Below are 23,555 nucleotides of genomic sequence, written 5' to 3' on the forward strand. Positions count from 1 at the left end.
TGCTTGGTACATTCTAAAACTACACACTGTATTCTTAAAAAAAGAAAAAATTATAAATGTATAATATAATTAAAACAACAATCCATTCCAATTCAATTCTATAATTAATATTAATATTCATTTAAATCTTAACATTTTGCACGTTACTTTTCAAATAAATATCATACTTCTATGGGAACAATTATAAACTTTCCATAGTTAATTCCCCCCCTCTTCACTTATATTTTATAAAACATTGACTGATTAAAATGTTCCCGTTCCTTCCTAATTCAATTTTCTCATTTTTTTTCATTTATTTTATTCACAAACATTTCACTAAATTACACTAACTATTTTATCCCTCTTTTTAATCATATGTTGTTTCCAATTTTCTAAAGTTATTTCTATTACAAATATAACAGTACAATTTTATGTACCTTTACAGAATCCCTTTTTCAGTTAGTTTTTCACCCATTATCTCTAAATAGGTCCTGTTTCTTTATATCTTGCTCCAAACCTTTGTAACTTCTTTTCCTTTCCTTCTTCCCTCTCTTCTTCTCTCTCCCCTTTTTACCCCTTTGTCTCTCTACCTCTATTTCCCTCTTCTGTATTCCCCTTATCTGTTGCTTTCCAACATTATGTTTATTTTTCAAATTATTTTTCTTTTCTTTGGTTGTTTTTTTAAGTCTTAAATTCTCCATTCTCTTTTCCCCCTTTCCTTTTTCTTCCCCACATAGAGTTAGTTGTTCATTAAAGATGGCTTCTTCTTTGTCCCAGTCTTCTTGTTTTGCAGTCTTTTCTTGTTGTTTCTCGTAGTTGCAGATCTCCATTTCTAAGAATTGAAAAACGAAGCCAAAAGAGCCCTTCCCTTCTTGTGCATCTTCTTTGTATTTTTAAAGTTCCATTTTCAATTCATCCAGAAGTGATGCCATTGTAAAATTTTTAAACAACCACACAATTAGTTTTAGTCATTCAAATATAATAACCAAAAATCCAAAAGTCACCAAGCAATCCAAATACACACAAGCTGTTTCTTTTTACACTTTCTTTTTTTTCACTTTCTCTTCCTGCGGTTACTATTTAGTTGCAAAGTTTCAGTTAAAATGTATCTTTTAGAAGTCTTATTGAAATTTTACTTTAGATTCTTTTGAAGTCCAGGCAGTCTCCTCCCTCCAGATCCTGCCCTTATTCTTTTCCTCTCCCTTCCTGCTTATAGAAGAAAAAGTTTTTAATGTCAAGAAATCTTTATTGTCCCTTTGGCATTTAATTATATTTTCAGCTTAATTGCCTATTGATGCCAAAGCAGATTTTTCCGATTTCTTATTCAGATCTCTTAGTTGTCAATGTAAGGAAGGAGAGAGAAGAAAAACCTTTCCCTTTTCACTTTCTTTTGCTGCTTCCGACTCTTCTTTGGGAACAATGTTATCTTTTATAAAATTTAAATTCCAGGGTACCTTAGTTGTTGCTTTTTAACCCGGTCAGCCAAAACTTTCACTTCTTATCTTCCTCCTGCACTTTCTTTTCTGGTTGAGTTCTTCTTTGAGGTGGCCATTTCTGACCACCGCTCCTATCGCCTTCGGGAAAGGGAGTTTGGCCAGCTGAGGAGGAGAGATGCAGCTCTCCTCGACCCTGCTGGTGATCTCCCCCCTCTTCACCACCTCTACGGGGTGGCTTAGCCCCGAAACCTCCAATAGCTTCTAAATGGAGTAGTAACTATCTTGATCTTAGAGGTGCTACCATTGTAATAAAATGGAATCTTCTTAAATAACAAACATGTTTCCATAGCATAGGTATTATTTGGAGTAGTGACATTGTCAGTCCTCTCATTTGTCCACTGAAGCTAAAATATATTCTACCATTATTATAACAATAATAAGCACAGCATCATTTGCCTAATCTAAATTGCCCAATAGATCTGCCATATCGTATGGCTCAGTGTGACTAAAATAGATATTTCTTTCGATTAGTGATTGCAAGTTAGCTCAAATTAGGGAAAAGTTTGGAATGTTACTTCTACTTATTGGCGTCTTCACTGCTTCTTTGTTATTTAAAAACCTCAGCTAAGAAATCGGGATATATTAGTAGCCATGCCTTCTGATTCCTTATGACCTCTGTAGTTCCAGTTTCTTCTGTTTATATGAACAATTTTTCAATCTAAGCATAAAAATCTCCAAGAATGTGCAAAATCCTATTTAAAAAATGGAAAGATGAAAAACCTTTGAACATGTACACAGTCTTTGGGAGTCAGGCAACATACAGATTTGATAAATATATGTATGAATTTTTCTGTATGTGTTAGGAAGGCTTTCTTGCTTCTACCAAAATATAAGGCTCCTCTACTAAAACTTCCCAGCTTCAGCTGGCTGTGTATCCAAGGACATTGCTTTGGGCTGGCTGCTGAGTATGAATGGCATGCCACCCCACAGTTTTCAGTTTCATGGATTTTTGAAGTCTTTCAGCAGAGGCCTCAGTGATAATAAAAGCTTCAAAACTGAATTCAGGCCTCATTTTCCTTATAGACTTTTTTTTTTTTTTTTTTGATATTCCAAATATTTTCATCCTTGTGTTCATTTTAGAGAGTTATCTTACAATGTGGTTGGTTGGTTTTGATGTATTGCCTCATCATTTGCTTCCCTGTTGTTGTTCCGGGGGCATTATGCAAACATTGCAGAAAACAGAAAGCTCACTTGCTTAATCCCAAAGGCTGAGTCCACATTTTTCCATCCTTCAGTGGAAGATGAAGAATGGCAGAAGGCAGTTTTTTCTAAACATTTGGTCCCCTTCCTGTACATTTCCCTATGCCACCTTCCACAGATTATTTTCCCATGTTCTGGCAAAAACATCATTGGGCACAAATATCTGAGAGGCAGAAATACTTAAAAATTAATTACCCTTGTTTGTAAAATATATCCCATACTTCCACTCACTCTCTAAAAAAAGAAAATAAATTCAGAGTGAGTTATATTCCTCCAAGAAGGAATTAAGTCAAGATCCAGGCTGTATATGATTTCTGTTTAGATCAGTTCAGTGCTTTTTGAATTTGTCAAGATGTGTGGACTTCAACTCCTAGAATTCCCCATTTCCCATGCTGTCTGGGAAAATTCTTGGAGTTGAAGTCCATCCCTCTTAAAACTGACAGGTTAAAAAAACACTGGTTTAGATTATAATTTTTGCAGTGGTATTGTCCTAACACTGGACAAACAGCAAGCACCCTTCCTCTCTCTGAATTGTGTGGTAATGTCATTGAACGGCATTGAATGGCTGGACAACATGAGTTCAGCTCAGAGTCTTCCAAAGGAACTGCACTGTTCAGCTTCCAGCTCACATCGAAGCATTCAGGGCTTTCAAAAGCTGTTCTGTGCAGATAGTCACTAGTAGGACAGGATTGCGGCCTTCTGGATTGAGATCTATATGTGGGCATATTAGCTGAAAAGGTCTCAAATTTGGAAGTTAGCTGTGGGGAGATTATTGAATTTGCTTTTCCCTCACCATTTACAGGTATTTTGTCTTAAACAATGAAGGTGGCCTCCTAGAGTATTTTGTGAATGAACAGTCCAGAAACCAGAAACCTAGAGGCACCTTGCAGCTGGCTGGAGCTGTGATATCCCCTAGTGATGAAGATTCTCATACTTTTACAGTGAACGCTGCCAGTGGAGAACAGTATAAACTGAGAGGTACGGGGTTGTTGTTTTTTTAAATAGTTCCATTGCTGCTTGTTCATTAGGATGCAATCCTACTTCTTTGGTTTGTGGTCTATACAGATAGTCCTGGATTTATCACCACAATTGAGCCCAATTTTTTTCGTTAAGGGAGAGATTTCTTAAATGAGTTTGGCCCCATTTGGTGACTTTTTCTTGCCACAGTTGTTAAGTGAATCATTGCAGTTGATAAGTCAGTAACCTGGTTTGTTAAGTGAATCTGGCTTCCCCATTGACTTTGCTTGTCGCAAAAGGGGATCACATGATCCTGGGACACAGCAAAGGTCATAAATATGAACCACTTGCCAAGCTTCTGAATTTTGATCACATGATCATGGGGATGCAGCAAAGGTCATACTTATGAAAAAGGGTCATACGTTTTTCAATGCTATTGTAACTTTGAACACTAAACGAACTGTTGTAAGTTGAGGATTAACTGTACTGGCCTTTGCTTTCATTCTGTCTGAATTCAGGCAGGGTATTTGTTGGTATAAAGAAAGAGAGAGAAGCAGGCATGTTATAGAAAATTAAATCCAGGTATTTATTTCATTGAACTAATTCATAATTCAGCAAGAGAGATTTCTGAGAAACTCAAGGCTGCAGGCCTTTATAGGTTTTATTTGTAAAGTAACACAGTGGTTGTTTTGAAGTAGTTTGAAGATATCTGCACCCAGACCTTTGAAAACACTGACTAGCTTGTGTAAACTTAATATCAAGTTTGGTGTTCAAATTGTTTTTGTTAGGTGTTACTTTCTGTTCTGCCATGTGAAAAGGAATGAAATTTTAAAGACAGAATATGCTTTTGTTATTAGCTCTTATTGTTGCCATTTTACTTATGTTTTGGTAAATACACCACTGTAGCCATTGAGGTTGAGTCTGTCATTAAATTTTTCCAGTTTAGTTTCCCTTGAGCATTCAACTTACTTTTGAACATTGCTTTCCCCCTCTGGCAATATCCAGCATAGTCTCCTTCCTGTTTAGGAGTTTTCACATTCTTCTGGAAAAAAACAGTTTTTAGGAGAGGTGGAAATAGCTCGTCATTTGCTATGTAGGTGGTGGGGGACTTCATTTGTCCATTTTTGGGAAGTTAGACTCTTTCGATATAACTGGAATTGAAACTGTATTGTGAAAATTCCTCTCCTTTTGCTTTTTATTCAGCTACGGATGCCAAAGAAAGACAGCATTGGGTCAGCAGACTTCAGATATGCACACAACACCACACTGAAGCAATTGGAAAGGTATTGTCTGTCAGAAACACTGTAAGTCATGCAGCAATAAGAATGTATAATGTCTACAAATCATGTGGACCAATAGACCAACAGATCCTACTTACATTTACCAAAGAAAAGAAAACCCAATAGAGAACAACAGCAAAGTCTTAATTTGGTTTAAATTTAATTTGAAAAACAGTTCTACAGATTAAGAATTAAACTTCTTCTTGTAGCTGACATAGGTTCCTTTTTCCTTTAATGTGCAGCTGAAGTTTTATCCAAAAAAATGATACGAATGATACAGAATTATTTAAAGAGAAGATTTCAGTTATTTTTGACAGAATTTCGTTAAAAAAAATCCTAGATGTGCATGTAGTTACTTTTATCTTTATAGGAACTGAAACAATCCAAGACGACTTAGGAAATCATAGTCCTTGGATTTAAAACAAGCAATAAGTATTAAACTATTATTTGAAGTTTAGATGAAACTTTGATGAAAGTCATGTTTTGAAAGATTTTCTGTGTTTACAGTCCAAAAAGAGGAACAAAGCAGCTATATACACCTCCAGTAGTCCTTTTATAAATTGGCTTATTAATCTGGTCAATTTATATGAGCCTCTGTAATTTTCTAATTGTTTTAATTTATTTGATGTATAATTGTCTCTTGGAGCAGTTGGGAAGTCTTGGATCTGTTTTCACTTAGTAAAATTAAAAGCCGCAATCCTGTGTTAATATCTGGGAGTAAAGTGTATTAAATGTGGTGTGACTTGTTTCAGAATGAACATAGGTGAAAAAAATGGGTTGTGAACGTGTTTGCTCTTGCAGAAGTGAAAAGGTGGATAATATTTATCTGACTATTTATCTGATAGTATTGACTATCCTGGTTAATGCTCAGTTAATCGTGCAATTGTTGTGAGTCAGCAGCTAGCCTGTGTGAAAGTGATTGTAGCTGGGGTAGCTCAGAAAATCTCAAATAAGGTTTTGTAACATATTGAGGAATTCTATTAAGTGATTCATGGAATAAAATGAATTCTCTGTATCTTGCAGTTCCTAAGTAAGTTGCTGCTGCATGACTGATAAACCAGTTTTCTAGGTTGCAAAATTAAGCTTATCATGTCCTCTTTCAGTTACTCATAAACCGTGGAATTTGTCTTTAAGCATTAAGCATTATCATTAGCCAGCCATCTGGAAAAGAATACTTGTTTTTACATAGTATTATATCTTTGCCAAAATAAAATTACTAAGGCAGATTTGATCTATGGAAGAAGCTTCCCCCGTTCCACATGTTTATGTTTTTATTTTCATTTTTTGCACTGCTATAATGTGCAAAAAGACAAAGTGCAAAATAAAAACAAAAGTATGAAAAAGAAACAGCAAAACAAAGGCAATAACCTAAAAATATTTAGTATTAATAAATAAAAGCTAATCCATTTTAAGCAAATAACTAAATCTTGTTCATAGGATCATACTGATTAGCCTTTTTATTTTGTTAATTCAAAGCTGAGAGTGAATGTATTAATTACCAGTACATCAGTCCAATATTTAAAGTTTAGAGTTTGTTTCTTTGCAATCATCCAAATTTCTCTTTTTAACTACACTGTAAGCTTGATATGTCCCAAATTCTTCATAAATTTATAAAATTCCATGTTTTCAGTATATAGTTCAATGTTGCATTATTATTTTTAGACTTTACTTGTCTTCTCCAAATAATATCAACAATAATAAAAATAATATTAACTGTAGATTTAATATGTATCTAATGTCTTCAAATTTATTATTTTCAGGATAAAAAGATTTATAATTGTTAATATATGCTGAGCTGTTCATTAAACAAAAATCTTTTGATGAATTAATCTAACCTTAAAATAACAAATTCATTTTATATTCTTTTAAACATTTAAACTTTTAAAGTTTATTTATTAGTAGGCTATTCTAATTCTGATTTCAAAATTCTTGCAAATTAACTATGATTTTAAAAATTCATCTAAGATACTTTCCAATCTGGGAAAGTAATCTGGGAATTTCAAAAATAGCTAAAACATCTGATCTAAACTGAGAAATAAAAAATGCTTTAGCTGAATATATTTAGATCATCCCAAGTGTTTACACAGGATTAGAGTAATTAAATAATAATATGCTGCACTAGAATGTTAATAATTTTTTGACAAGTATTAAAACATTCAGTTATCTCAGACTATCAGTTTTCACATAAAGAGGGATGGAGCTTCAGCTTATGCTTAAAAATTAGTGTATCTTAAAAAAAGTATATCTTGCAACAAGTAGTGCTAAAAACAATTGAATTTCTGCAAAAAGAACAGTACCTCCTGCCCTCTGCTTCAATGTAGAGCTTTTATAGGATTCATCAAATTTTACTATAAGAAAAGTGAAACGCAAACACTTAACGATTATACTGCAATACTGTACATTGTCTTCCATGCGAGGCTGGGTTTGGGAGCCTACCCCCCTGCCAAATATTTAATACATGCTCCAAACCTGATTGTATTATTAACTGTATTACAATATATTATCAGGAATTTAGAAGCAGTCTAATAAGGGAATAGTTAAGTACTTAATAAAATGGGTAAGTGAGAAGGATGAACGTTTAAACAATTAGTTTTCAAGGATTTCCTAATATGTATGTTTGTTCACCAGAACAATCCTCCTCTGAAATCTCGCAGCTTCTCTCTCGCCTCTCAAGGAAGTGGCTCTCCTGGTATGCAGAGAAGACCCAGCCAAAACGCAGCTTCCTTTTTCAGTGTTGGCCATCACAAGTTGCCAGCTGGGAAGAGAATTCCCATTCTGCAGCCAGATCACTTAATCGATGTACGAGAGGTTGGTATGGATCTTTGTTTTTCTTGGTTCCTCTGGAAGAAGGTTTGCCTTTAGAAGGTGAAGAAGAAGAAGCCCCCTGCGCCTTCTTAAAAACCATGATTATTTTTGTGGAAAAACACTGGGACCCTACCAGTTTTGAGAACTTATTGAGGCTTACACTTCTTTATATAATATGCGCTGATATGATAATTCTAATTTACATTGGAATACCACAGGATGCACAGATACAACACATGTCCTTTTAGGTTGAATATTTCTATTTGCGTACTGTAGTTGCATGTTAAAAAATGTACACATTTCCCTCTATGTCTATGACATTCTTTTGCTAGTACTGTTACTAATAAATTAAATGTATGTGCAGTCCACCTTCCAGCAACTTGGTTGGTTGTTGAAATATATCAAGGAATATTTAATATTTAAAATATATCAAGTAATATTTTGCCTACTATTTGCTTAGGCTTATTTAGAAGCTACTTTCTTGCAATATTTTTTTCAAAAAGGTTAGTAAAACATTTGAACTAGTGACTTAACAAAAATCTATAGCGCAGGTTTGAATGACCTAACTATTTTGTATATTTTGTACATCAGCTTACATTAGTTAGATGTTGCTTTTCATCATATCTTGAGTTACTGTTGTAACTTACTAGGGCAGTTTGTAAAAGAGTGTTTCTAATGCTTATTTGTTGTTGCATTAAAACAAATCTTAACTTGTGAGAACAAAGGATTGCTGTATAAAACATCAAATGCATGTAATTTTGGACAGTACCGTAATGCAAACTAAAAACTAAAGTTGTGAGAATTCTGCAACCCTGCATTCAGTTTTCCTTTTTCATTATAGATGTTAGTTAACAATGGATGAAAGTCAGGTACAGTGTAGTCACTATATTTCTTGATTTCTTAGGCATAGTTAGGAGCCAGAGAATGCCCAGTTGACCTCATCTACTCTTTTCTTTTCCTCTTCTTTGGCCCACTGGCTTTTCTCATTATTCTTCTGTACATCTCATCCTCCATTCTCTTTCAGCGTGATCTATGTATGCCTTTACATCTTAACATTGCTAAATGCTACCCTTACTTAATGCACTAGAGTTTGGCAGCAGAATTAGAAATAGAATCCAAACACTGATGGAAAGCTGACTGGTATTAATATTTGATTCAGCATGGATGGAAATGGATTTGTTTGGCCTTTAAGTAGGGGAGGAAAACAGCATGTAAACTGGGTGTAAGAGAACACAAAATCTTCTATTTGCATGAAAACTAATATCAAATGCAGCCAGAAATGTTCAGTGGGCTCTTCTGTATTCAAATACTTTTAAGATCTAGCAAAAAAAGTCTAAATATTGGAGGTTACCAAATGTAGAACATTATTCCTTTACTTTTTCTCATAGCTCTACAATGAAGGCAAATTTTAAGAATCATGTTTGAGAACTCTCAGAAAGTTGAAGACAACTAATGAGAATATGCATATATGGTGCCTGGATATAAAAGTGGGAAAACAACAATCCTGAGTTCTGGAAAAATTGTTGGCATCAGCATTTCTAATAGGCTGTTTTGTAGTCCTGTTTCTTTTATTGATTTGGAATTGATTCCAACTCTTGGTTTCTCAGATGCAAGAGATAGTATAATATTCATACATATATAATATTGAAGTAATACATAAAGTACTTGTGCTGGATTTTGACCATGTAGCAAAATTCTAGATGCCTTGACTTCTTTAAATTCTTATTTTTTCCACTTGGATGAATTTATCTCATTTTCAGGAGAAAAACAAATCACCTATCACATTTTCATAAAATGATTTTAAATGCAAAATAGAAGACAATCATAATTAATTTATATACAATATTCAGTATAAAATCTGACAACTTGTTAGAACTTTGAAATCTTGGGTAAGAATCAAAGACCAAGGTAGTATATTATACTGAGAAGCAGAGAACTTGGGTGTTAATCACTGAGACTAAGAAATTAAATGGTTTTGGATTTAAAAAACCCCTTTTACCTGATTCTTCTCTTTACTATTATTTCTTATTCATAAGTACGAAGACTAGCAAATAAGTTGTCAATTATTGTAACGACACCTGTTTCTTTGCTAGAGAGTAAATTACAGATTTTTACAACCCTTGTAAGGAATGGTCACGTTTGACTAAACTGTAAGGAATGCTATTTTCACAAAATGCCATTTTGACCAAGGACGTGTTTTAAGTTAAAAAAAAAAAAAGTTTTTCTGAATTTTTATGTTAACGACATTGTAAAACCTGTATGCCTTGATTATCTGCAGAAGATGTCTCAAGCTGAAGGACAGCAGAGAGATTTGGTAAGAAGTATTGAATGCCTTCCTGCCTCCGGTCATCTTTCCTCCTTAGACCAAGACCTGCTGATGCTCAAGGCAACCTCAATGGCAACAATGAATTGTTTAAATGATTGTTTTCACATTCTCCAGCTGCAGCATGCCTCACAACAAAAGGGATCCTTATCTACTGGTGAGTTATTATCTTTGCTCTGTTTGAATAAAAAGGTTAAAATCAGAAGTTGTGCATTTTACCGTATTTTTTGGACTATAAGATGCTCCGAAGTATAAGATACACCTAGCTTTGGGGGAGGAAAACAAGAAAAAATAATAATCTGTCTCTGCTTCCCAGCAATTTGCCTCCTTGAAGCAAACAGCCTGGTCAGCTTCAGCACAAGCCGCTGATTGTCGAATGGATTGGCCTCCTGAGGAGCAGCTGTTTCAGGCTGCAGGGATCGCCATCACCAATTGCCGCCTCTGTGCACCCCATTTTTGGCTTCTGTTTGGGCCAAAAATGGGGTGCACAGTGGCCAAAAATGAGGTGTGCCGAGGCTGAAAACAGGATGCAGAGTCTGAAAATGGGACACTAAGAGGCGGCAATAGATGGTGGCGATCCCTGCAGCCTGATACAGCTGATCATTGGGAGGCTGATCCAACTGACAATCAGCTGCTTGTGCTAATCAGGCTGTGCTGAAGCTGACCAGGCTGTTTGCTGCAATAGGCAAATTGCTGGGAGGCAGATGTCGAAGAGTGGGGGCCGGTGGATGGGCGGGGCTTCGGCAACATTTGCTGTATAAGATGCACAGGCATTTCCACCCAATTTTGAGTGGGTGGGTGGGGAAAATGCATCTTATACAGTATTTTTCTAGAAACCTCTAAGCAATCTGTGGTTTATTCTTCTTCAAAAGGTGGATTTATTGTGGGAATTTACTGTGAATTTATTGTGGGAATTTACTCTCAGTGTCATTTGGACTTGTATTTCTGTTTCAGACAGTTTTTATAGAGAGCAGTACTGATAATACAAAAATGAAATATCTCTGTTAAACACTCCTATTACTAGAAAGCTTTACCTATATAGTCTTGTACTTGTTGGGACTAGAAGATCAAAGCATGAGTAGCTTATTTATAAATGATTTTGCTTTTTCCTCTAAGTGGGTAAAGGTATGTTACCTGTCTGGCATTAAGTCATATAATAAAGGCCATTATGCAAACCAGCCATCATGGCTTATTTAGTTAATAGTGGTTAAACCAATCATGATTTAATGCAGTCTGTAAACCAGGCCACAATTAGTCTGGGATGGTCTTAGGATCCCAGTTCTCTGAAGATGTTCCTTTTTCAAGAACACATTTAATTTATATAACTGAATGCACTTGAATTTGTGTCTGTTTTCCATGCTTTAGAAGTTTTTAATATGCCTATGTAAAAATAAAGGAATGAAAACAATGCCCACCATATAGAAATGTGATTATTATGCAAAGTGGTAAGTGTAGGGATTTACATGCAAAGTAGAACATACACACTCCTCCAATATTTAGGACTCCTGAGAGACTTCGCTGCAGTTGCCTTGAAGTTTAAGTACTGTATATAAAATATGTTCAGTATATCCAGATAAGTACACCGTAAAGCACTTTTTCCCCCAAGTTTCTTTTTTGAAAGAATAAGCTGATAAATCCAGGACTATAAGCTGAAGATGCAACCAGGGTGTCAATAGTGTCTGAACCCAGATGTTCCTTTATTCTCGTTTATGTATGTGCTTCTTTTTAACAGGACTTTATTAGTTTCTGCAAACACTAGCGTTTGAAAACAGAATGGAACATTTTCATTATTGATAAGGAAATGTATCCATTCAGGAAGACTGACTGGGGGTGGAGAGGTAATTGGAGATACTAGCATCATTACATAGGTTGTTTTTTTTTAAATTTTCAAGCAACTGTAATTTATATAACAGAGCATGCCATTGGTGGCATTCTTTTTGACTTAAGCTTGCATTGTTCAATTCTGGTTATATTTCCTTCTCCCTGTTTTAATGGCATGCCTACAATGTTGATTCAGCAGCCGGTCTTAACGATATTATATAACAATCTAGTCTTACTGAGTTCTTTTATCTAGTGTCTGATTACATCTTTCATAACCCCATCTCCTTCTAGTCAGGAACATGTTCTGTGTCCTCATTGCCCAGTCATAAGCCTCATTCTAATGAGAAGAGAAGGAGAAGGTGGTGCTACTTTGCACCCACCTGTTTTCTTTCTTGCTGCAGAGCAAGTTTTTAGTTGCCTGTAGTGTTTTGGAAGAGAGGGTGTGACACTGTTGAATGGCAGAAGCAATTTTAAGAAAAGCTTCAGTTCCTCAAATATGAGCAAATTTCAGCGTAAGGTCTCTCTTTCTTCAGGAACAACAATCAGCTGGTTGGAACCAAAGATTTCTTTGCCAAATCATTTCAAAAATGGAGCAGATCAAAATTTACCTGCGGATCAAATGAAGCCAGCATCAGTCAGAGAGGAAGATTCCAGTTCTGAATCTGGTCAGCTAACCAGGGTAAGCATTTAAAACCATTAGCTCTGTATTGTGGTTTTGTTTTTTCCTACTTTATTTTAAAGAAAAGGACCATTCTTGGAATATTCAACTATGGTTAGAATTATTGATAAAAGAATAGAGTCTGCTTGACTAGAGTTTAAACTTAGAAGAAGTATTGTTTCTTACTTTTTGTTGTTCTTTTAAGCAACAAATGTTGCTGAATATTAGGACAAGTGAACATTAGTGAAACTTTAATTAATGTAGCTGTATATTGTTTTAAAGTAATATAGGGGTTAAACCGGAAAACTTTCAAGGAATGCAAAATCAAGAACTTCCAGAGGAATTTAACAGTAATTTGCTTTGCTTGACCTAGATAAAGGGATATTTTGTAATATTAATGAGCTTGGGAGATCACATTCCATCACTACATTTTTATTAAAGGCAAATTGAAAGAATGCCCTAAAATACTAGGTTGTTCTAAAATGCTAAGTTATTGAGGCAACTATATAAAGATGGGTATAAACATTTTTGGCATGGCTGTTTATTGCAGGAATTGTTTTCAGAAGTGTCCCTATGAGTAAACTTTATAAAGCAAGGGAGGTTATTATTCCTTCCTTTCTCTATTGCTAGACATAAATCAGTGGAGCTCTTAATAGACTAACAGGGATGGTGCATCTTGATGACTTTGCTCAGGTAGTATTCAACAAATGCCAGCACTTGGAGGGAGAGGAGAGGCTGCTTCAATTCTAATAGCTGCTTTTTTGCTTGTTTCTGCTGTGATATAATATAATCCAGGAAATGGCCCTTCCTTGCTCATAGCATTTGCAACCACCTAGAAGAGTTGCACTGGAAAAGACTTGATGCCCAACTTTTCTCCTTCAGTGAAGGAGAATTCTCCACACCCAAACATTCCTAACTTATGAACATAACAGAGCTGAGAATGCAGCTTCAGATCATAATATAGTGTATAGTACACATTTGAAAGAGAAGGGAGAGTAAAAGTATATACTATAATAAGTAAATAATAAAAGTGAGATAAATTATTGTGGGAGGATGAAAGTAGAGAATGTATTGTATTAGTTTCGTAGCTGCTGTTAGTTCTTTGTAGCTTTTTTTCTTTTTAGACTACTCCTGTAGCTATTATTTCTCCTTTTTATCCCACGTAAGATGGTTGCTAGAGTACAGAAATAACTAAGGAACAGAGATGTCTTTCAGCCTACTTAGTTGCTCCATTCCTGCTTTCTTCTTTTGGCAAAGATGGGGTGGTTGGGATTACCATCCATCATAGAAAGGCAACAAGTGACTATATTCTTCTCTGCACTTGGTTTATGAGGGCAAAAGCTATGGGGGTGCTATTGTGTTGTTTTAATGATTCAGTTGTGTCTGACTCTTAGCGACTTTAGAGGCAAGTGATTTCTGTGCTACCCTGTCAAGCACAGCTTCTTTCAGTTGTTGGATGTTCACCTTTGTATCAGCTTTGATGTTATCAAGCCAGCGGGTTCTTTGCTTGCCCCTTCTTCTTGTTCCACTACACATTCCTAGCATTGTTGACTACTCTGATGAATTGGCACGCATGACATGGCCAAAGTAAATCAGACGTAGTCTTGTGATTGTGGAAGTTTTCTTTAGCCAGACTGTAATAATTGCCAGCTCTTGGCTTCAGGTGGCTGAGAAAGATAGCTGTTTCAGCAATAAAAGTATCCAATGACCTCTGCACATGGACTGGACTATGGCCTTAGGGAACGTCACATTTGTCTGGTGACAAATGACATGCAGAAGTGAAACCAAGCCACATGTTATAAATAAAAGGGAATAAATAATGAGCTTGAATTGTGGAAAAAATTCTGATAACCCTGTAGAGTGGCAAAGTGGTAGAATCTAGACCTGTGTGTGCTTGTTGGGAGAGAGTGTAAGGGAAGAGCAGGGAAAAGAAATAGAAAGTCATACTTCACCTACAGCAACAGCTCCCTCTGGAAGGCATGACATCTAGATAAAAATAGGCAGTTTTCTTCTAAGGGTTTATGTGCAGAAGCGATTTAATTTCTATTTGCTGCAAAGATTATTTGATGCAAATTCCATATTGTAACATAATTTAATATGTGAGGTGGTTGCATTGCCAGTACTTAAAAAAAAAAAACCAAACTGTTATAGGACCTTATAGTCTATAGCTTCATCTGTAGGTAGAATAAAAGAAGGAGAATGTATACATATGGAGCTTGATATTATTCGTTGTTTAAGAAGAGAAACATCGTTTGTGGGATTTAAGAAGTTGCCTCTACTGAGTTAGGGCAACAAAAAAAGTTTGAAATATTAAAGTATTTTAAATACCTTACATTTTGTTTAAATTTATCTCAGGAACCAGAGGAAATAAATCCAGAAGATGAGTTGGAAGACACATGTGAGAATAAAGAGGATGACCTTGGAGCTGTGGAAGAACAGCGTAGTGTTATCTTGCACCTTCTTTCTCAACTCAAACTTGGCATGGACTTAACAAGAGTAAGTTACTAAATATTGATACTAAATATTGATCTGTATTAAAAGCAGAAAAATGCGCTCCTATAAACTGGAGCTCGTCTTAGCCATGCCATGTTAGAGTTAATTCAGAGAACTGACTTGGGATTCAGCCATCATATTAAAATCGTTATCTCAAACGTGATGTTTAGGATTTGCCCATGAAAGGATCTGAAATGAGCTACCTGCTCTACTTTCAAAGCTTAAGTTTGTGAGTTTAAGACATGTTAATAGTGTAACTGTATAATTCACACTGTTTCATATTGCGTGTATCTTTTTATATGTCAGTACATTACAGGTACTTCCTAATTGGTGAGATGCAGCAACAGTTTGTAGACTTGCAAGATAGCCTTACAGGCACCAAGTGCCTTAGAATACTATGAGTCTGATTGGGGTAAAATTGGGCTTTGGTTGCTCTTGTGAAATACTGATCAAAAGGTGTCAAAACTATTAGCAAAGAATGTTGGGAGTTAGATGGATATTACTCAAGTTGATAACCTTCTCTATTTTTCAAAAAAAGAAAGAAAGAAAGAAAGAAAGCATCAATTGATTAATGCATGGACTTATGTGGTGATTACGGGACATATGAAAAAATGTGACTTAGAAAGTTAGTGCAGTAAATGGCAAAGACTATGAGTTCAGGAATGAAAGGGGGGAAAAAGGAAGAAAGATATGCTGTGTGTCCATGATACTGAAAGAAAACTGTAATATATTAGAATGAAAATGGCCTGGTGTTGTGGAGTAAATTTGTTGAATAGATACAGGAGGTTAAGATATAAGACTAACTGTGAACAAAGGGGCTAGGATGTATATCCGAAAATAAGAGTTGGTGTCAACTGGACTGTGTGGGTGCATATGATAGTTGGAGTCCATGGGTTGTGATTGTTGCATAATGTTTTGCCTGTGTACTTAATTGTAAATCTATTCCTATGTATCCATGGAAAAGTAGTAAATGAAAAAGCATGATTGACTTGATTCTTAATGAAGGATTCTGAGAATGTAAATCAGAAAAACTGGTATTTTTCTATTTTTTGCTTGTTAATAAAAATACAGCATGATCAACAAGAGAAATAAAATGAAACTTAAAGAGATTCATATATAGATATAAGTTCACATATACTTCGTTTCTTTCTTTAACATGCTATAAATCAAAACAGATCTTATTAGTTTTACAGCCTAAAGACATCTTAGGCAGGGGTGGGATGTTACCGGTTTGGCCCGGTTCTATAGAATTGGTAGCTCTGAAGAGCAGCAGACACCGAACCAGTTCAGTGTCTGCTGCTCTGTTTGGTCTACCTGGCCACCCGGGCTCTTGGCTGTCCTTTATTTCCTGCTTTTTCAACCTTGGCTGCTTTGCGCGGCACATCTGAGATTGAAAAAGCAGGAAAGAAGAGGATTTTCAAACGCTCCGCATCCTTGTGCAGCGCTTGTCAGCTGTCCAGGTGGCATAGCTGAGGTTTTTAGGAAATGGTCTACATGCACACGCAAAATGCACTCTCACCAGGGGTGGGATTCTACCTGCCGGAGAACTGGAAAATCACGCCACTGGCTGGCCCTGCCCCACCCCGCCCACTCCTTATCTGTCATGCACGCCATCAAACTTGCCTGCTAAGTTGCTATTTTTCCTTCCCCCTGCCCTGACCATCAGCTGATTTGCTGTGCTGGGAGATTTAGATTAGCTAGAAAGCAGGAAATCGTTGGATTTCTTGCTTTCTAACTAATCTAAAAGCAGAGCTGAGCCTGAAGCTTCTATTATTCAGTGCAGACTCAGGTAGGAGATGGCAGAAACACAGATCTTTAAGTGAATCTATGATTCTGTGAGCAACTCAATCTGCCTGCCTGCTCTGCCTGATTTTGGGTAAAAGTTGCTCTTTTTTATAAAAATATTCAATATTTACATACATGGTGTGTTATGAGTTAATTTTGTGAGTTTGCTTGCAAGCAAATTTTATGAGTTTGCTTCCAAGCAAATTTTATGTGAAACTCAGGTAGCCGATTGCAGAAAGATAGATCTCTGAATGAATCTGTGATTCTGTGAGCAAATCACTCTGCCTGCCTGCTTTGCCTGATTTTGGGTAAAAGTTGCTCTTTTTTAATAAAAGATGCAATATTTATATAAATATAATATTTACATACAAGCCATGCCCAGCCAGTCACATGACCACCAAGCCACACCCACAAATTAGGCCACACCCATAGAACGGGTTGTTAAGAAATTTGAATCCCATCCCTGATAGTAGAAGTCAACAATCCAAAAAACACATTTTCTAAATCCACTCTTTAATATGTGGGATGTCATTTTCTTTTCATCTTCAGAAAAAGGTTCTCTTGGGGGGGGGGGAATTGATATAGGAGAAAAAGAAAAAAGTGAAAGAAAAAAGAGTGAAAGTAAATTAACTATAGGAAGAGAAAGTACTAGCTATATTTTAAAAAGGTAGATTATTGTCTCAAGAATAAGGAAATAAGGGGAAAAAACGTGAAAGCTGCTTGGAACAGAATGAAAAGAATTTTGTTTCAGCACCTCACAGGAATGTGTGAAGTTATGTTAATGGGAGGTAACAAAAATAATGTTTGATGGAGCAAGAAGCTGAAAGATACTGTTGATGGAGAAAAATACACATGAGAAAATGAAGGCTGAAAGTGGGAGAGTGTGAGATTTGCTGTGTAATGTGCATAAAACAAAAATAGTTCTTGAGAATTGGATTAGAGCAAGCAAGGCTTGATGAAGATTAAAAGTGGATAGAAATGAAAAATATTGATGGGAATTAAAAAATAGTTTTGCAAATGTGTAGAAGAGGGCTAAAAAAAGGATCTCCCAGCAAAGCTAATGGAATGGAATTAAGGATGAAATTATTTGGGATGAAACTGAAATACAGAGCAATTAGTTTGTTAAGTCTTCCTGCAAAGCCATTTGGCAGAATTTTGATTGTCACTAAGTAAAATAAGTTCAGTGTGGCTTTATGCCAGGCAGAAAATATCAGGTTTGATTTTCAACAAGTCCTTGTCAAACATATGAATGTGAGAAAGCAAGTTTATTGTATGTTTGTCAATTTAGAGAAAACATATGCTAAGAGGAATTAATTACGGAAGGTTTGGTGTGACTGTGAAATTTAAGGTTGGTTGCTGAATGCAATAAAAGCAGTATGTGATGATGAAAGTAAAGCAGGTGTGAGACTAAATTGCAAACGTAATGAACAGTTTCAGTGTAGAACAAGGAATGAGGCAAGGATTTGTGATGTCCCCTTGGCTATAGAGATATATACAGGGAATGCACGTGCAAATGCTAGAAGTTATTTGGATGTCTGTGTATATAAGTGATACCATGTTTTTTTTAGAAGAATCCAGTTGACCTTCAGTGAATGTAAAATTGGATAACGGAGTGAAAATTATGGGTTTATAAGTGAATGTATCAAGTAGTTGTGTGATGGGGGAAATGGAGTGAACAATTGGAAATTATATGTATTTAATGAAAAAAAAAAACCTGAAGCAAGCAGTTATTTTGTGTGCCTTGGTAGAATATTTCTTAAAGAGGGAAAGATAGCTAAATCAATTTTAAGATGTGAAAAAGCTGGTTGAAAAGTAGTGGGTAGTATGTGTTCCATTGTGAAAAGAACCAAAAATAGCTCAGAATGTGCTATGGCCTGCACATGAATTAGGCGTACCAAAAGAAATTTACAAAATAAGTTGAATGCAACAGGAATGGGTTGCTTACGAAGCATGTGTGACATAACACAAAGGTGTAGGGTCAAGACTAAATGGATCCTAAATGAATTTGGATTACAAATGAAATATGTAAAACTTGAACAAGCCAGGCCAAAGCAATGATTGCTTACAAGAATAGAATGTATAGAAAGATATAGCGAACAGTGATAGTTTAAACTTTCTTCTTCTTCTTCTTCTTCTTCTTCTTCTTCTTCTTCTTCTTCTTCTTCTTCTTCTTCTTCTTCTTCTTCTTCTTCTTCTTCTTCTTCTTCTTCTTCTTCTTCTTCTTCTTCTTCTTCTTCTTCTTCTTCTTCTTCTTCTTCTTCTTCTTCTTCTTCTTCTTCTTCTTCTTCTTCTTCTTCTTTCTCTTTGTCTTCTTCTTCTTTTTCTTTTTCTTTTTCTTCTTCCTCCTCCTCCTCCCCTCCTCCTCCTCCTTCTCCTCCTCCTCTACCCCCTCCCCCTCCTTCTTCCTCTCCCCCTCCCCATTTCTTTTTCTCTTAGCAATAGCAGTTAGCCTTACACACAGGTTCACAGTGCTTTACAGTCTTCTCTACACTGTTTACAGAGTCCGGATATTGCTTCCAACAATCTGGGTCCTTGTTTTACCAACCTCAGAAGGATAGAAGGCTGAGCCAACTCTCCTTCCCCCCGCCCCCAACTTCCTGTTCCCCTTCTCCTTCCTCCCCTCCACCTCTTTTAATTCCAAAATGTCTTGTGGAAATATTAAAGCATGGAGTATGAGAAAATATCAAACGCTAAAAGCCACAAATGTACAATTGTCATGTATACCATTGTGCCTTTCTCCCCACCCCACCCCCCACTTTGTTAGCGCTCTAAAAAAAGAAAAGAAAACCAGAAAGTCGTTCTGCATTTTCTGTAATGTCGTTTTCTTTTATTGTAGGTGGTTCTTCCCACTTTTATTTTAGAGAAGCGCTCTTTGTTGGAAATGTATGCCGATTTCATGTCCCATCCAGATCTGTTCATTTCCATTTCCAATGCCACAAGTCCCGAGGAGAGGATGATCCGTTTTGTTGAGTATTATCTCACTTCCTTTCATGAAGGACGCAAAGGGGCAATTGCCAAAAAACCATACAATCCAATCATCGGGGAAACATTTCACTGTTCGTGGAAGATGGGGAAGAGCGATGTACTGAATGGCACTAACAGTAACCCTTCCTCTCATTCTGCCTCTGAGCAAGTGCCTGTTTCAGAAGAGAGCCAGGCTCAAGAAGAGTCAGACTCTTACGCCGTCCGATTTGTCGCAGAACAAGTGTCTCATCATCCTCCAGTCTCAGGGTTCTATGCTGAATGCGTGGAGAGAAAGATGTGCGTTAACGCCCATGTTTGGACAAAAAGCAAATTCCTGGGCATGTCAATAGGAGTAACCATGGTTGGTGAAGGTAAGTGGGAAATGTTGCAGTGCTCGTTACGGTCTTCGGACACTTACAAGCTACAGCTCTGGACTGCTGCATTTTTTAAAAAAATGTTATTATTCGTTGAGCTGCGATGTATTGCTAATCCTTTGACACAGCCTGCTCCAGTCTAATGACTTCCTAAAGCACGGGTGTCAAACTCGCAGCGTCACGTTGCCGTCATGTGATGTTTTGCGACGTTTTCTCCATTCGTGGATCTGGGGTATGTGCGGCCTGCGTGTGATACATCCAGCCTGCGGGGCCCCTAGTTTGACACCCCTGCCCTAAAGTGTTGGATAACGGGCTGGTAATTATTGGTAGTCCTTGACTTACGACCAAAATTGAGGCCAAAACTTCTGTTGCTAAGCTGGGCACTCGTTAAGTGAGTTTTGTTTCATTTTACAACCTTTTTGCCACAGTTGTTAAGTGAATCATGTGGTCATTAAGTGAATCTGGCTTCCCCCATTGACTTTGCTAGTTGGAAGCCAGTTGGGAAGGTTACAGATGGGGAACACATGACCCCGGGACAGTGCAACTGCCATAAATACATGCTAGTTGCCAAGCGTCCAAATATTGATCCATGGGTATGCTGCAATGGTCGTTAAGTGTGAAAAATGCTATTGTAATTTCAATCAGTAAAAATGGGTTAATATGTCAAGGACTACCTATATGGGAATTAAAGTAGGAAAGAGACCTACGAGATAATCTAGTGTGGTCTCGGCCTAGTATGGGAATAACACTACAGCATCCCTAACCAATGGCCATGCAGCTACTAGTTAAATACTTAGAGTGAAAGAAAGATCGCCACCTCTAAAGCAGTCTGTTGTTTAATAACTCCTATTCCTAGGATGTTCCTCCTCATGACTACCTGTAATCTGTTGCTCTGTAATTTATGCTCATTATTCCTGAAAGGCCCCTGAACAAATCTATAATGTCTTTTATGTGACAGCGCTTCATATACTTGAGTACAACTATTATGTCTCCCCACAGTCTTCCCTTCTCCAGAACAAACACATACAACACTAAGTTTTTCCTTCCAGGCCCCTTGTCATCTTGGTTCCAGTTCTCTGGACATACTCTGATTTGGCAATATGAGTTCCTAAGATGTGGCACCAAGAACTAAACATTGTGCTCTTACCAATGTAGAATAGAGAAATGATGTCCTCTCTTGATTAAATCCTTCTGTTGATGCAGTCTAGGACTGAATTTGCTTCTTTTGCAGCTGTGCCACACTATTGTTTGCTTGTAATCCACCACTTCCTGAACTCACGCCTTTCATTTTTCCTTGCCATATGAAAGACTTTTCATTTATCTGTACTGAAATTCACCTTCTTATTGTTCTGGTTAATCAAAGCCCTTCTGCATCTTGATACTATCCTCTTTGCTGTCTCTCCTCATTTTTATCTCACAGGAATTTTTTCCTATTTATTAATTTCTCCTGCAAGTAGTTTATAAATATGAGGGCCTAGAATAGAATTCTCTATAAAATTTCTCTTTTAGTGACAAATTCTACAGCTACGACAGTAATGAAAAAGTAACTTTACAATCGTCACATTTATGACCTTCGCAGGTCCATAAACCAAAGAAAAACTGAAGCAAGATTGTGAGCACAGTGGCATTTTTGCTTAGTGTTCGTTTCACATAACAACAGAGGTACAGGTCTCATTTGTGGCTTCTCTCATTCTGCTAAACGGAAACTGCTTATCATCATTACATCTTGACATGATGCCCTTTATATATTTTTGTGTGGGTATGATTGTTCTGAATCCAGTTAATACCAGTATCATTCAGTCTGTATTTTGCCATATTTTCCACTATGATCTCAAGGGAGGCTCTACTGAATGATTTGCTGAAATTGGGCCACAATATCTACCTCATTCCTGTAGTTAATTTAATCATTTATTCTATCAAAAAAGGATAGAGAGTGAATTGAGTTGCGTCTCAAAATACCAGATCCTGCCATACAATGCATTTTGTTATTGTCTGGGAGAAACCAGATTTTTTAAAAAATGAAATATGAAGTGCCTTGTAAGTGCATACAAAGACAATTGCTCTGCTAATTAATTGTAATGAAGGCTTCTCTAAAGCACGAAGGAGTTAGGAAAAATATTTTGAGAGTTATAACAAGCGTAATAGAGCTGGTATATATGTTTTTGTTTTAGAAGCAAGATGACTTTTAAATTTAATGATTGAAAAAATCATTAACGTTGCTTCAGTCTCCACAGGTTTCCTAATTTCCATATGTGAATTTCCCCCCCCAATCAGACGATACGTTGTGTGTTTCATCCAGGTTTTTTTTTTTAGTTTTTCTTCTGCTTGTGCATTTCCATTTATGCCACATCTTAGGTCCCTTTGGTGAATCTGTAATATTATCTATAAATAATTGGCTTTGATGGTTGATACATATCCAGCCCAGGACAAGCAGTAAAAAAAAGCCAGTTTTGCTCCATAATTCATGTTTGTAATATGAATCTATATGACAATATTTATGAGTTTGGGGTTTTTTGTTTTGTTTTAATTGTGTGTGTGTGTGTGTGTGTGTGTGTGTGTGTGTGTGTGTGTGTGTATTAAGTATTTGCGGGTACTTACATGTGTGGTATTCAGCTTTGTTCGGGTATTTTCCTACATCACTATAGTTGTGCTTTTAAAGTTGTAGCAACGTTTTGGCAGAATCTCATCTGCCATCATCAGGCATTTAGTTAATGTGTATTGTGTTCGTATATATCCAGCCTTTATTATCACCTCAGAACAGCATAAATGTAGGGGAGTGGAAATAATAGAAATCACCACACAAAAAGCAAGATGTTCCTCAGATGTACTGGACTACAGCACTAATAATGCTAGCCCAGCAGAATCATTTGCCACAGTGGCTAAGAGCAGATCTGGGTGTTTTATGGCCCATGAGCCACATCTGATCTGTTGTGGCCTGTGGGCCACATCCAATCTTTTGGCTGTCTCTGTCTGTGCCGCAGCAGTGGCCGCTGCAGCCCTGTTGGTTTGGCCCTCCACAAGAGTCCCAGTTTCCCATGCGGTCTCTTGGGAAAATTAATTGCCTACTCCTGGCTGAGAAGACTGTTGGGTTTGCTGTTCAACTCTTCTTCATGGCACCAGGTTGAGGTGGCCTTACTGTGGTGCTTTCAAACTTTTCCCAGATTTGGAAACTGTTAAAAAAGAAAGTTCCCCAAACCTCGGGTCTAGAGGGGGCGGTGTTAGGTATAACATTGATACCAAATATGGTTTGGGTGAATAAATATATAAAACTTAGATATCATGGTTTAAGTGCTTATCACTTTAAGCACAATGCTGCAGGCAATTAGCCGATTAAGGGTGCGGTTAGAAGTTACAATATAAGGAAGCATTAGAAGCTGGAAAGCTTCCTGCGACTAACTGTGTCTTACTGTGACTAACTGT

At 36.7% G+C, this 23,555-nt stretch overlaps 1 protein-coding gene across 2 annotated transcripts in view; it reads left to right on the forward strand.

The window, feature by feature from the left end:
- The window catches only part of OSBPL11 (oxysterol binding protein like 11), a 63,879-nt gene that overhangs the window by 23,091 nt on the left and 17,233 nt on the right, over positions 1-23,555 (forward strand). The window contains exons 3-9 of one of the 2 annotated variants that reach the window (XM_087950183.1): positions 3,478-3,653; positions 4,836-4,936; positions 7,541-7,720; positions 9,996-10,197; positions 12,395-12,540; positions 14,875-15,015; positions 19,634-20,132. In XM_087950183.1, coding sequence (XP_087806309.1) covers positions 3,478-3,653; positions 4,836-4,936; positions 7,541-7,720; positions 9,996-10,197; positions 12,395-12,540; positions 14,875-15,015; positions 19,634-20,132 — 1,445 coding nt within the window. The remainder of the gene's footprint in view (positions 1-3,477; positions 3,654-4,835; positions 4,937-7,540; positions 7,721-9,995; positions 10,198-12,394; positions 12,541-14,874; positions 15,016-19,633; positions 20,133-23,555) is intronic. The other variant, XM_087950184.1, reaches the window with a different exon arrangement.

Source organism: Notechis scutatus, chromosome 1 (assembly GCF_049901735.1).
Source record: "Notechis scutatus isolate UNSWTSFEM ecotype Mainland chromosome 1, rNotScu1.2, whole genome shotgun sequence".
In the NCBI taxonomy this organism is placed as follows: Eukaryota; Metazoa; Chordata; class Lepidosauria; order Squamata; family Elapidae; genus Notechis; species Notechis scutatus.